Below are 15,488 nucleotides of genomic sequence, written 5' to 3'. Positions count from 1 at the left end.
ACTTTATTCACAAAAGTAATTAACATGGAAATTTTATTAGGCAGCTAGGTATCACTGAGAAAAAGTTGCTTACCCTTTGTTTGCCTGAATATCCCCATCTGTAAAATGCAGATATTAATAAAACCACCCTGCAAGATTATTATGAGAATAAAATAATATTTGTAAGGAACTCTGAAAAGATGAAAGTGTTACATAAATACTAGCTATTATTATTTATCATAATCCTACTAATCACTTTTTTCTTTTTCATAAGAACTACCATCCACGGTGCACCTAGCAAATATTCAGCATGGATCTCATAAAAAGTTTGAAGTGTTTGCAATAATACTTTGACTAAAATGCTCCAAAATGTAATGGGTGACTTTTTGTCAATTTAAATTACAAAACTTCTCAATTTGATAAAATACAAATATTTGGTCTGTGTAGACAAAATAGTTGCTTCACCAAAAAAAAAAAAAAAAAATACTGGCACAAAGCAGGGATCTGGCTGTCAATTTCCATTTTTCTATAGGAAAAATTAGTTCAAAATAGCACTGACAATGATGATGACATAACATTTAAGAATTTATAAAATACTTTCTTCAAACCCATGTGAGATTGTCATAAAATAAATCAAAGGCAGAAAATCAGGAAAAAGAAGGATCATCAAGAAGATGAGGTAAAAAAAGTAGAGAAGCAGACAGGGTTAAGGGCACAATAAGAGGAATATCAAAGGGCACAGGTAAAGTTAGTTATATGGAAGATAGGACAACACTACTAGAAGTTAAACAAATTAAATATTATCTTCGTTTTAGAAATGAGGAAATAACCAAAGTCATATTGCTAATATCAGAGTCAGCATCTGAACCTAGATATTTTGACTTCAAGTCCAGAACTCTTATTTTCTAAATGTAGTGAGGTACATATTAAGGAAAATCAAGTATTTTGGATAAAAATTAGCCAAGCTAATAAATATCATTCCTACCTTTGGAGCTAAAGTTTCCTTTGGCACTGGTTTTACAACAGCAGAAGGTTTTACTTCTTTCGTGACATTTGTGGCTTTGGGTTTTTTCACAAGCACTTTGGTTTTCTCAACTTTCTATGATAAAAAAAGTTAAGGCATTAGTGTAAATATCAAGCTTTTCCAATAATTAAAAACTATACATACATAGTAATAAAATTACCTTAGCTACTTGTGTTCCCCTGCTTGTAACTTTATTTCCAATTTCTTCAAGAGCAGCTCTTCTAACAGTAACTTGCATTGTGGCTTTTGAATTAATTCCTTTGTTAACATCCTCCAAAGCACTAGACACCTAAAAAAAAAATCATTTAAGCTTTTGAGACAATGATATATTTGGCAGTTGGCAATCATTAAAACCCTCCAACAAATTAAAAACTGTTTAATTATAATGTTCTTAAAAATAATAAGATATTCCCCTCACTTTTTTGGAAGGAAGGGTGAAATATAGATCAGCTGATATGTTGATTATTTTGCTAAATGATTCCTTTTTCTTCTTTTTTTAATCTATGTTTAGTAAGAGATGGCATTCAAGGTAGGAGAAAGGTAGAAGATATTCAGATAAGAACGTAATATAAAAATAAAAGACCAGTAAAAATTATTTTTCAGTAGAAAATAAGAAATGAACTTTTTCCTTACTATACTTTTCCATGTTAAGTTTCTTACATTGCAGGGATATTTTGAAGATTCAATAGGGTCTCATATGTAAGAGGATTTGAAAGTTTCATAGAAAAATGATTATGTAATATAGAACTTAAGACATTTGTTACAAATCCTTGGGATATAAATGTTATTAATTTAAAGTCTTCCTTTCCAGAAACCCATTTAGAAACAATATTAGAAAGCCATTCTGTTCCATTATTTAAAAGCAGGTATTACTTTATTACACTTAATTCTGCTTCTTATCAAGTCTTTCCAGGCACCAGAAATGTTTGACTTAAGTGGACCATTTAAAGTTACAGCACTTTTACAGCTTTCTTACAGAAGAGTAATATTTAGAACTGAATTTAATGTCTGAATTTCTATTTTAGATATCAAAAGATATGAGGATTAAATTTTCCTATATTCAATAAAAATATAACCTCGTAACCATGAACTGAATTGGTTCTAGACCAACTTGTTTAGAGGAAAAGAAAACAAAAACTTCATAATGATAAAGATTTACTTTAAAATTATTGTTACAATATCCCTATCATCAGTTATTATTTCATAAAAACAGGTGTGATGATGGTCCCATGAGGGCTCAAAAAGCTTTTTTGAGAATAGATTTTGATAAAATAACCAAGATATATTTCAAGACTGAGGAGAATCAAGCTAATCAGTATTCAGGAATTTTTGCTATTAACAATGTTATGAAAAAATGTACCAATTTTTCTTCTTTACACAGAACAAGGAGTATAAGAAGATGGAACTTTGCATGTGATACTAGATACAATCCTGTTGTGAAACTAGATACAAACTAGAGGGGATTTCAATATAGATATTGATGGAGGGTGGAACCAAATGACAGAGAAAAGCAGGGCTTTGCCTGAGCTCTCCCAATTCCTCTCCAAACAACTTTAGTGAATTTTTGAATGGCAGAGAAGTCCACAAAAGGTTTGGGATGAAGCAATTTTCAAGTATACTTAGAAGGTTGGCAGAAAAGGTATGTCACATTGGTGTGAGAGTGGAACTCAGTCAAGCACGCTGTGCCAAGCAAGCCAGTATCTTGGCTTTGAAACCTGGCAAAAGCCAGCAGCGTAGCACTGAGCCCCTGCATCAGGTAACCAATAGCAATCATAATAGGTGTAAGCAAGCAGCAAGCACTGGGGCCCACTGGCAGCTTCCACAAGTCTCAGTAAACAAATGGTAAGGAATTGGAAAACTGGTCAGAAGAAGATTATAGGCAAACCTTTGCTGGAATGGAGTACAAGGCTCTGTTGCATTGTCCATATATAGTTCCAACTTGTAGTTCCAGGGTAAGGAGAAGCCCTAACATACCAGAGCTTGTGGGAGAAGTAGAGAGGAACCCTGGTCAGTTTTAGGGTGAAAAAGAGTGCTTGTAGTCACTCACAGACCAGAAGAACAGTAACACCTCTCCTTAGATCAAACTACCTTGAAGAACTGAAAATTTACAAACCTACAAAACTAGCTCTGAAAACAGCTACATAAAAACTCTGAAGCTTGGGACAGTGCTTACTCCACCTCAAAAGCAAAGCCCAACTTAATATCAAATTAAAAATCAAGAAATAAGCTGCAATAAGAAAAAGAAGATGACCCAAGAAAATTACAATGGAAACAGAGAAGATCAAAACACAAACTCAGAAGAAGACAACAAAGTTAAAACAAGTATATGCAAAGCTTCAAAGAAAAATGTGAATTGGTCTCAGATCCAAAAAGAATTACTAGAAGCATTCAAATAGGATTTTAAAAATCAAAAAAGAGAGATGAGGAAAAGTTGGAGAAAGAAATGAGTGAGATACAAGAAAATCATGAAGCTTGGTAAAGGAAGCACAAAAAAATAAAAAAAAATAACCTTTTTAAAAAAACAACAGAATTAACTAAATGGTAAAAGCACAAAATTCACTGAAGAGAATTCTTTAAAATGAAGAATTGGCCACATAGGAAAAGATATACAAAAATTCACTGAAGAAAAGAACTTTTTAAAAAGCAAAACTGGCCAAATGGGAAAGAGATACAAAACTCACTGAAAAAAATAATTCCCTAAAAATTAGAATTGGGAAAGTGGAAGCTAATAACTCCATGAGACATCAAGAAATAATCAAACAAAATCAAAAGAATGAAAAAAAATAGAAGATAATGTGAAATATCTCACTGGAAATAAAGCTAACCTGGAAAATAGATCTAGTAGAGACAATTTTAAAATTATGACTATCTGAAAGTCAGGATCAAAAAAAGAATCCAGACATTACCTTTCAAGAAATCATCAAGGACAACTGCCCAAGTATTCTAGAACCAGAGGTTAAAATAGAAATTGAAAGAATCCAGTGATAACCTCTTAAGAGAGATTCCACAATGAAAACTCCCAGGAATATTTGAGCTCCAAAATAAAAAAGAAAATATTGCAAGCAGCCAGAAAGTAACAATTTAAATATTTTGGAGCCAAAGTCAGGATAGATAACACAAGATTTAGCAAATTCTACATTAGAGAACTGGAGGGTTTAGAATATGATATTCTAGAGGACAAGGGAACTAGGATTACAACCTTGGGGAGTGGGAGGAGGGGAAGGATATGGATAGGAATGAAAATAATAAATTATTTATTATTCCTACATTCCTATATTATTCCTATAATAATAAATTATTATTATTCACATATATATGAATAAAAATTTGACTTTTAAATACAAGATTCAAGAGAAGCATAAAAAGGTAAACAGGAAGGAGAAATCATAAAAGATTCAATGAGGTTAGACTATTTATATTCCTACATGAAAAAATGATGCTTGTAACGCCTAAGAACTTCTTTATCATTAGAAGTATACAAAGAAAGTCCAATTGTGAGTTTAATATGACGGAATGACATCGAAAGAAATTAAGGAATAAGAAAGCGGAATGCACTGGGAGAATGGGAAAGGGATAGGAAAAATTTGATAAATTATTTCACATAAAAGAGAGACAAAAGAGCTTTTACAGTAGAGGAAATGTGAAGTTTGTTGGAGGGTGTATATTGGGGAGTCTCGAGCCATATTCTCATCAGAATTGACTCAAATTACATAGTCAGTTGGATACAGAAATCTTACAGGAAAGTAGAAGGGGATAAGAGAAGATGAGGATGGGGGTGGCCATAGAAAGGAGAGTAATTTAGGGGAGGCAGGAATCAGAAGCAAAACACTTTTGAGGATGGGGTAAAAGGAGAGATAGAATAGAATAAATAAGGAAAACAGTATAGAAGTCAGTTATAATTACAAGAAAAACTTTTACAGCAACTTTCTCTGATAAAGGCCTCATTTCTTTTTTTTTTTATATAACTTTTTATTTACAAGATATATGCATGGGTAATTTTTCAGCATTGACAATTGTAAAACCTTTTGTTCCAATTTTTCCCCTTTTTTTCCCCCATCCCCTCCCCCAGATGACAGGTAGACCAATACATGTTAAATATGTTAAAGTATATGTTAAATACAATCTATGTATACATATCCATAGTTATTTTGCTGCATAAGAAGAATTGGACTTTGAAATAATGTACAATTATCCTGTGAAGACAGTAAATCTGAAATAGATTTAAAATATGCGATTCTTTTAAACCTATGTCCATATTTATCAAGTTTTTCAAGAAAAAAATCAGACCAAAAGGGGAAAACACCCAATAAAGAAGAAAACAGACAAAAAGGTAAAAATATTATGCTTCAATCCATATTCAGTCTCCATAGTTCTCTCTCTAGATGCGAATGACATTTTCCATCCCAAATCTATTAGAATTGTCTTGATTTCCTGCATTGCTAAGAAGAGCCCAATCCATCACAGTTGAGCCTCATATAATTTTGTTACTGTATACAATGTTCTATTGATTCTGTTCACTTCACTCAGCATTAGTTCATGTAAGTCTTCTAGGCTTTTCTGAAATCAATCTGTTCATCCTTTCTTATAAAAACAATAATAATCTATTACATCCAGATAACTTATTTAACCATTCCCCAAATGATGGGCATCTACACAATTTCCAATTCCTTGCCATTACAAAAAGAGACACTTAACATTTCATAGATATGTAATCCTGGGTAAGTCACTTAACCCTAATTGCCTCAAAAAAAAGAAAAAAAAAAGATTTTTAAAAAAGGATCCCAAAATTCCTTTTTCTCACCATAATCTTCTATTATTTGAACTGTCTTCATGTCTTATCTAAACTTATTGATTCTCATTGTGACCTCGAGCCCTCCATCTCATAGTATACTTTTTTGGGTCATTAGCATTACTCTGGCTAAATACAGTCTCTTCTTCTAAACATCTTGAAAACCAATTCAACTCCATACAACCCCTCTTGAATACCTTCAACCTATTACCAATCAAATCTTGCCAAACTCCCACCCTAGAGTTCTCTCACCATCTACTTACTTCCATCAGATTTATTTCATCAAAAGTCTGTGAACGGAGCCAGCCCTTCTGGAGAACAGTTTGGAACTGTACCCAAAGTGCTATCAAACTGTGCATACCCTTTGATCCAGCAGTGTTTCTTCTGAGCTTATATCCCAAAGAGATCTTAGAGGAGGGAAAGGGACCCACATGTGCAAAAATGTTTGTGGCAGCCCTCTTTGTAGTGGCAAGAAACTGGAAACTGAGTGGATGCCCATCAACTGGAGAATGGCTGAATAAATTGTGGTATATGAATGTTATGGAATATTATTGTTCTGTAAGAAACGACCAGCAGGATGATTTCAGAGAGGCCTGGAGAGACTTACATGAACTGATGCTGAGTGAAATGAACAGGACCAGGAAATTATTATATACTTCAACATCAGTACTATATGATGATCAATTCTGATGGATGTGGCTCTCTTCAACAATGTGATGAAAAAAGCCATCTACACCCAGAAAGAGGACTGTGGGAACTGAGTGTGATCACAACATAGCATTTTCACTCTTTTGTTGTTGTTTGCTTACATTTTATTTTGTTTCTCTTTTTTTTTTTTCTGGTTTGACTCAATTTTTCTTGTGCAGCAAGATAATAGTATAAATATTTATGCATATATTGGATTTAACATAAATTTCTTCTATGTTTAACATATATTGAACTACTTGCCTTCTAGGGGAGGGAGTGGGAAAAGGAGAGGAAAAATTGGAACACAAGTTTTGCAAGGGTTAAAAGTTGAAAAATTGTCCATGCATATGTTTTTTTTTTTTTGTTTTTTTTTTTAATTTTATTTTATTTAGTAATAACTTTGTATTGACAGAATCCATGCCAGGATAATTTTTACACGACATTATCCCTTGCAATCACTTATGTTTCGTTTTTTCCCCTCCCTCCCCCCCCCCCCAAGATGGCAAGCAGTCCTATATATGTTAAATATGTTGCAGTATATCCTAGATACAATACATATTTGCAGAACCGAACAGTTCTCCCACTGCACAGGGAGAATTGGATTCAGAAGGTAAAAATAACTCGGGAAGAAAATCAAAAATCATGCATATGTTTTGAAAAATAAAAAGCTTTAATGAAGAAAAAAAGTCACATCAAATTCACAAAACCTTGCTTGATTGGATTCACTACAAATTTACACACTCTGATATCAATTAGAGCACTCAAAGCAACAAAGCAATCCTACTTGCAAAGAGAATTGTGATTTTCATATTCATCGATATATGTACAAAGAATATACTAATAATTTAGATTTTTCATTGCACAGCAAATGCAGCTTAGAATTATTGATCAATTCTTGCCAATGTTCTCACAAGCACTACACATCTGTGTTTGTGTACAATAAGTGAAATGAATCAAAGACTGCAGAACCTGTTGACACCACAGAATTTAGTCCCGTACCCCAGCAAGTAAAAACACCCAAGACTTTAAAAAAAAAAAAATCACTTTGAGAACACACCTGTACTGTTTTGAATTCGTGGGCTTGTTCAACTGTGGGAAACTATTCAAGCCCTGGAAATGATTTTTTGTAGTGTACCTTTCTTCCCTTTCCCACTTGTGATTTATGTATCCAAATTATGCCTTTATTCCAAGTATGTGAAGCTCTCCTTCTCAGGAGAACTTCAAAAGTCTGAAATTAATTAATTAAACCACTACTTCACTCCTGACACATTGATCTCTAACCTGCTCTGTTTTGTCTCTGGCTATTTTCAGGTTAGAAAGAGGTCCTGGACTACATTTAAAACTGTTAATATATTCCTTTCCTCATTTATTCTCTATCCCTCCCAACACAGATGATGCTCCCCTGAAGAGCTCTCTCAAGCCCCAATGGCATACCTGCTGTTGAGTGAACTCTCACCCAAGGATCTCTTCTCATACTTTACCAAAAAGCTTAAGTCCATCAAAAAAACCTCTCTTCTCATTTCCTTTAAATGTTTTCTTTTACTATCTCCTTCATTCTCATTGTCTCAAATGAAAAGGTGGGCTTTCTATCAAGACAAACCCCAAATGCAGCCCCTCCTATGTGTTTTAGAAGATTGCCCATACAAGAATCCACTGTCTTTCAGCTCTTCCTATAAATACTGGCTGCTATCTACAAACATCGCCATGCCTCACCTTCCCTTATTAAAAAAACAAAAAAACAAAAACCTAACTTCTGACCTTATCAGAAGTTTTTGTTTTTGTTTTGAGTGACCTTATCACTCAAAGGAAAATATCCTCTTTAAAGTTACCAATGATCTCTTAACTATTCTTTCCAAAGTTTTCAAAGTTCTTTTAATTGCCAAATCTAAAGACCTCTTCTTAATCGTTCTTATTGGTCTTGATCTCTAGAATTCTGACACCTTCTATTACCTTTTTCTGGATATTACCCCCTTTAAATTCGTCTCCTTTCTAAGGCATGCCTCTTCTTAGTAGTGTCTTTTGCTGATTTTTCTTTTACATTAAATCCACTAATCATATTATCCCTGAAGGATCTGTCCAGGAGGTTTTTTTTTTTGTGTAAACTTGGTGATCTCACCAGATTCTATGGGTTCAATTTTCATCTTTATGCAAATGATATTCAGATCAATATATTTAGCTCTAAATTATTTCCTGAGTTCTAGACAAGCAGAAGCTACTTTGGGAAATCTTGAATTGTACATTCCACAGATAAATAAAACTCAAGATATCCAAAACTGAACTCATTACCTTAAACTCTCCCTTCTTCCAAACTTCTACATTATTTTTTAGGGCACCACACCCTTTCAGTCAAGCAGATTCCCATCTTCAAAATCATGCTTGAGTCTTCACTCACCCCAAATATCTCATCTATTTTCAATCTTGTCATTTCTACTTTCACAACATCTGGTGCATATATTCCCTTCTCTCAACTAAAAAACCACCATTCTATCTAAGGCTTTCATGATCTCTTGCCTGGATAATTGCAATTACTTTCCCTACTGGGTTGCTAAGGTGATTTTTTTTTTCCTAAAACTTAAGTTGACAATGTCATTTCCCCTGTCCCTTGCACTCCAATCAAATATAAATTCCTTTGTTTGACATTTAAAGCTCTTCATACTATATCACCATCCTACTTTTATAGTCTTTTCACATATTACCCTCTTCCATACACTTTATTAAAGCCAACTGGCCTATTTGTAGGGTCATCCATCTTTTATTTCTGGGGCCTTTGAACCTTGTCTCATGCCTAGAAAGTTTTGCCTTTTACTGATTCTCTCAAGATTCAGTTCAAATCCTACCTCCTGCAGGCCTACTCTAGATTCATCTTATATGTATCTAGTTATTAACATATTATATGTTTCATTCGAATGTGAGCTCCTTAAGGACATAGGCGTTTACAACCTTTCTTTACATTCCTAGTGTACAACTGCTGGCACACACTAAATGCTTGCTATCTCCTCTCCTCCCCCACTTCCAGCAGATTGCCTTCATTGTCATCTTCTCTTTCTCTCCAATATTTATTCTCTCCTTAGATTTCTTTACACTGCAAAATTGTTCTTTGCCTCCTACAACTAGATTTGGATTTTCCTGAATCCCTGCCCCAAACACTGGGAAAGTTGAACCCTTCACCTTTAGAGCTCATAACTTAAAGATCAAAGCAGTTAATTGGTGACTGGCTGGTGTCCAGGTCATACAACAGCTTTACATACCTTAGGCTATTCACTCAGGATGCCTCACAATCTTCCAAATTATATTTGTTGTCTCCACATCTATCTAGACTATCTTTTTTAGAACATCCAATCCCACATCATCAACTACATGCTGGGCATTTCAAACTACATGTCCTCCTGGCGAGACTTAGATGAACTGATGCTAAGTGAAATGAGCAGAACCAGGAGATCATTACATACCTCAACAATGATACTGTATGAGCATGTATTCTGATGGAAGTGGATCTCTTCGATAAAGAGACCTAACTCAGTTTCAATTGATCAAAGATGGGCAGAAGCAGCTACACCCAAAGAAAAAACACTGGGAAATGAATATAAACTGCTTGCATTTTTGTTTTTTTTCCCAGATTATTTATACCTTCTGAATCTAATTCTCCCTGTGCAACAAGAAAACTGTTCAGTTCTGCACACATATATTGTATCTAGGATGTACTGTAACCTATTCAACATGTAAAGGACTGCTTGCCATTTGGGGGAGGGGGTAGAAGGAGGGAGGGGAAAAATCGGAACAGAAGTGAATGCAAGGGATAATGCTGTAAAAAATTACCCTGGCATGAGTTCTATCAATAAAAAGTTATTTAAAAAAAAAAAAAAAAGCTACATATCTTCTAGCACATTTCCCCTCAGAACCTATCCCTCTTTCAAATTTCCCTGTTACAATCAAAGGTACCAAAATCCTTTCAGTTTCTCAGGTTGGCAAATTCAGAATTATCTTTGATTTTTCACTCTCACTCTTACACAGCTAATCAACTGCAAAAATTTATCATGTCTCCCCCCAACATCTTTCATATTTGTCCTTTTATTTCTACTTAATACAACTACCACCTTAATTCAGACCCTCACCACCTCTTTAGTGAAATACTCCAATAGCCTCTTAATTGGTCTCTGTAATGGGCTGAAGCTGATGCATTGAGGTCACAAGCACTTGAGACTAATTAGCAATTGAACAATACTCTATTAATATATGTTTGGAGAAAGAATGGCCCCGCCCACTCTCCAAGCAAGTTTGCTGTGTTTTAGAGGATTTGGTGAGTGGAGTGTGAGAGCCAGAGGCACTGCTGGCCGGATTCATGTTGCCATTCCCCTTCACCTCCGCAAAGAATAAAGATCAAGCATTTTCCCTTATTCTGTCCGGCTGATTGTAATATACTCTGGGTGCTAAACGCGGTCATCACAGGTCTCACTACTCCACTCCGCTGTATCTTTCTGTATAGCTGCCAAAGTGATTTTCCTAAAGAATCAGTTGTTCACTCACCAGCCAACAAGTATTTATTTATCTATTCAGGGTTTGGCACTGTATTAAGACCTGAGTGTATAAAAGAATGGCAAAAACACAGTTCCTGAGCTCAAGAAGCATCCTGACTGAGCCCTTCCTCATCTACAGATTTACTTCAAATACAGAGGAAAGAGAAGCAGCATTTACTAAGAGCCAAGCATTTAACTTATGCCAAGCACTACATTAAGCTTTACTATGTTTTATAAATATTATCTTATTTGACCCTCACTATAACCTTGTTAGATGTTACAAGTGAAGAAGAGAGAAGGTAAGTGATTTGCACACAGGATTACACAGCTAATTAAGTGTTAGAGGCTAAATTTGAACTTAGCTCTTTTTGATGGGGCCCAGCACTCAATGAGGGTGACTATAAGCAAAAACAAAACTGTTATATACTACGTAAATGGAAAACAAAATCAGAAGTACACCCCCAGAGAAAAAAAAGGGAGAGGGCAGGAAAAACCTCCAGCAGATAAAGTGAGATTATGAATCTTGAAGAAAGCCGGTTAGGGCAACAAGGAGACACTAGGGTTTCCTGAGCAGGGGCTTGTCCTTTTGGCCCTTTGGCAACTGAATTAAAGGTAGCCTGGCGTGGGGAGAGACTAGAGCAGGGATACCTCCCACTAGGCTATTGAAATCCTCCTGGCCTAGACGAGAGCGGGAGAGGAGGGGGGCGGCCTTTCGGGAAGAGTGTCAGTGTCAGAGGCCGGCAGGGGCTGCACACGAGAATTGAGTGGAAGGGAGGAGATGAAGACACCGAGACCGTGAGCCTAGGCTGCTGACGCAGCCAGAGAGAGTGACCGACCTTCGATGAGAGGAAGACCTGGAGAGCAGTGTCCCCAAGACTTAAGAGCAGAAAGTCCTAGAGCTCTGAAAGGGAAGAACAGGGATTCGAGCCTGGACTTTGGGACAGATAATGGGAGGACGGCCCTACATCAGCAACCCCTCGCCCGCAGGAAGGGAAGGAATGAAAGAGGGAGAGCGACTGCCTGGGGGGCGTCTCCGCAAGTGACAAAATGATAGGAGCGAGGGAATAGCCACCACGCCACTAACTCACCGCGGGGCGTCGGAACAGCGCCATGGTGCCAGGGGTAGGCCAGAGCAGGAGCCGCAGGGTCTAGGTTAGACTTAGAGAAGCTATACGACGCCCCCCCCCAACCAAAATAGAACGTGGTCCCAGGATCACGCCGCCGCCGGCCCTCAGTCCTACGGCCGGAATTCAAAAACCGCACCACTAGCGCTCTCATTGGCCCTTCCGCCTGGCGATGCGCACTTCTGATTGGGCAGGCTGATGAGACGCATCTACCCCGCTACACGTTGATTGGCTCTTTCTAGGAACCTGTTGGGCTGTCATAGCAATTGGAGATTGTTTTCCTTCATGTGTGTGGAGATTTTTTAAAGTAAAAATAATACATTTTTAAATTAAAAAGTGGCCGAGTGGAAATCGAAACAAAATGGATCCGAACCGAAAGACGGAAATGAAAAACTGACAAGTTTTCCATCCATTCGTATAAATCCAAGACCTGATGACATCTCGCGATGTTTCTACCAGATTTGGGCGGAAGTTAGAACTGTGAAGCATTCTAAGAGTTTCAATTCCTTCCTCTGTGACCTGAGCCGGAAATTAGTATACTGAGTTTTAGGTCTTCCTTCCTAAATTATTTGCCTATTTCTTTGTCCCAGTGAGGGAGAAGCAGGTGAGGTTGATGTTTTGCGGCACTTTTTTCAATAGCCTCGCTTGGGAAGAAGGGTGGAAGGAAAGCTCGTGAGCAGCCTACCCGTACCTCTCTAACACCTAAGCATGTGTCTACCCACTTCCGTTCTTTCCCTACAGGCGTGCGAAAATCTAAAAATGGAAATATGCATTAGGGACTCCTTTACTCCTTAAAAACATCTAGATCGAGAGAGGTACTGCTGGAAGATTCCTCTTCCCAGCAATGAAGGCGCTAACGTGAGAGGCGGAGGAGGGTGAGATGAGGCAGCGTTGGAGAGGCAGAGCGGGGAAAAAAATTCAATGCAGCTTCAGTTAACATTTAGCATTTATTGAGTGTCTGTAGCAGGTGCTCGTTAGAGCTACGCCGAAGATAATCGTAAGAAACCCAATAAACGAAAAAACTGTCCTCAAGAAGCTTAACATTATTTTGAGGAAACCGATAGCTTGGCCGTTAGGTAATAAAATATACCCCGATTCTCAGCTCCAAGCAGGTCCGTATTCTCTAAAAACCCCTGGCCCTAGATTTCCTTCTTGTAAAGGGAATTATTTTTGTGCCACAGCCACTTTGTTGGCGGGGAGAGGAAGGGAGCGGGATTAAAAGCTGTGTGACCATAAGATTGGAAAGTCATTTCATCTTTCAACCTATTTTCTGGTCATATTGGGGATAATATTCGTGATTTTTACCTACATTAAACATTTTCCCGATGCCTAATAATTACCTTGTGTAAGATAAAAACTATTTCTTGTTTCCAGGCAAAGTAGATAAGAGCAATAGGACAATAAATAAGGGAACAAGCTGATTCATTATGCTCTTAAAATAAGCAACTCAGCTTAGATTAAAAACCTTTCAAAAATAAAGGAGAGGAGCAGCTAGAAGGTGAAGGTTAAAGTACTAGTCAGGAGGACCTGGGTTCAAATATGACCTCGGACACTTCTAACACTTCCTAGCTGTGTGACTCTGGGCAAGTCACTTAACCCCAATTGCCTCAGCAAAAAGCAAAAAAATAAAATAAAGGGAAAAGCCTCACTTCCCTTCATCCCCATCTCCAAGAATCTTACACTGACAGTGTTAGTATGATATATATTGTACAAAAACAGTTCAAATAAGTAGTAGAATGAAATACTAAAATGTTATAAGAGTTTTAAAGAAGGAAAGGTACTTCCTCCTTATGGAAGGCTTAAACAAAAAGTCTATGCACAGCAGGGAAATGAATGGGAGAAATACAAGACTTTGCCTATAGGAGAGGGAGAGGAAAGGCTTAAAGGAGTATAAAATATTTCAGAGTACTCGTTTATTCAGTGCCATACCCATCAAACTACCAAAGTTAATTTGTAAACCTAGGAAAAAATAATAAAATTCATTTGGAAAAGCAAGAGGTCAAAATATCAAAAGAATCAATGAAAAAAAAAAAGTCAAGAAAAGCTGCCTAGAAATACCAGAATCCAAACTATATTACAAAGTAGTAATTATGAAAATAAGTTGGCACTGGCTAAGAAATAGCATATGTGATATACTGAATTAAGTGACTATAGTAATCCAATGTTTTATAAACCCCAAATTCTAATTTTTGAGGGTATAAACTTACTTTTTGACAAAAATTGCTAGAAAAACTGGAAAGCGGTCTGGCACAAACTAGACATAGACTGAGATCTCACACCAAATACAAAGATAAAATTAAAATAGGTATATTTCTTTAATATAAAGGGGAATATCATAAGTATATCTTGTAAGCATGGGGGAAAATGGTCTGTCACCAAAAAAAGTTTTGTTTTTTTTTAATTAAACAGAGAAAGACAATTATGGAAGGTGTCATTGAAAATTACTAAGAAAAGGGATGAATAAATTATGATCCACAACATTAGAGGGAATATCACCAGTCAATAAGCATTGTTGGTACAAAGAAGGTAAAAACCCCAAATAGACATTATCTACATTAATAAGAGCTTGGATCTGTTGAGGTACTGAACTATACTGGTATAGGATATAAGAAAAAAGGAGATTATAAACTCCTAGTCTGGACTGCTAGATTTGTATCCCAAAGAGATCACACAAAAGTAAAAATTCTTATTTGTATAACTATATAGGAGCTCTTTTTACGATAAGTAAGAATTGGAAATTGATGGGGTGCCCAAAAGTTGAGGAATGGCTTTACAAGTTTCAGTATTAAAGGAATAATGTTGTACTATAAGAAATGACAGATGATTTCAGAAAAACCTGAAAAGACTTAACATGAACTGATACAAAGTGAAGTGAGCAGAACCAGGAGAACTTGTACACAGTAAAAGCAATATCAAGCTATTCTCAGCAAAACAATAATCTAGACAATATTATAGAAGCTCATAATGAAAAATGCTATTGACCTCCAAAGAAAGAACTAATATCTGAATACAGACTGTTTTCTTTCTTTCTTATTGTACAAAATTACTAATATGGAAATGTTTTGCATGACTGCACATATCTAACATTAGATTGCTTACTATTTCAAGGAAGGATAATAAAGAGGGAATAGAATTTAAAGATCAAAACTAAAAAAAAGTGATTGAGGAGAAATCAAAATATTAAAAAACAAAACAAAAACTTCTGGCCTGGGAAGCAAAAGCAACTAGAAGGGTTTGATGAGGTTAGTGGCAGTGCAGAGTGGTGGGAATTCCTGGTCAGCGAAGCTCCAGCGTGAAAGAATTCACGAACCTGAAAAAAAGATTGGCAAAAAGAAATTTATTGGCACTGAGAAGTCAGCTTTTGTTAGGAG

The 15,488-nt window shown here is 36.2% G+C and overlaps 1 protein-coding gene across 1 annotated transcript in view; it reads right to left on the bottom strand.

The window, feature by feature from the left end:
* CCNB2 (cyclin B2) overlaps positions 1-12,249 on the bottom strand; it is a 39,127-nt gene extending 26,878 nt beyond the window's left edge. Inside the window, exons 1-3 of the mRNA XM_051980745.1 lie at positions 12,082-12,249; positions 1,164-1,292; positions 965-1,078 (exon numbers count right to left, since the gene is read on the bottom strand). Of these exons, the coding sequence (XP_051836705.1) occupies positions 965-1,078; positions 1,164-1,292; positions 12,082-12,105 (267 nt within the window). The 5' untranslated portion in view covers positions 12,106-12,249. The remainder of the gene's footprint in view (positions 1-964; positions 1,079-1,163; positions 1,293-12,081) is intronic.
* Between the last annotated feature and the right edge of the window lie 3,239 nt (positions 12,250-15,488).

This window comes from Antechinus flavipes, chromosome 2 (genome assembly GCF_016432865.1).
Source record: "Antechinus flavipes isolate AdamAnt ecotype Samford, QLD, Australia chromosome 2, AdamAnt_v2, whole genome shotgun sequence".
In the NCBI taxonomy this organism is placed as follows: domain Eukaryota; kingdom Metazoa; phylum Chordata; class Mammalia; order Dasyuromorphia; family Dasyuridae; genus Antechinus; species Antechinus flavipes.
The sequence above is the reverse complement of the archived record's forward strand: the minus strand, read 5'-3'. Positions and strand labels throughout refer to the sequence as shown.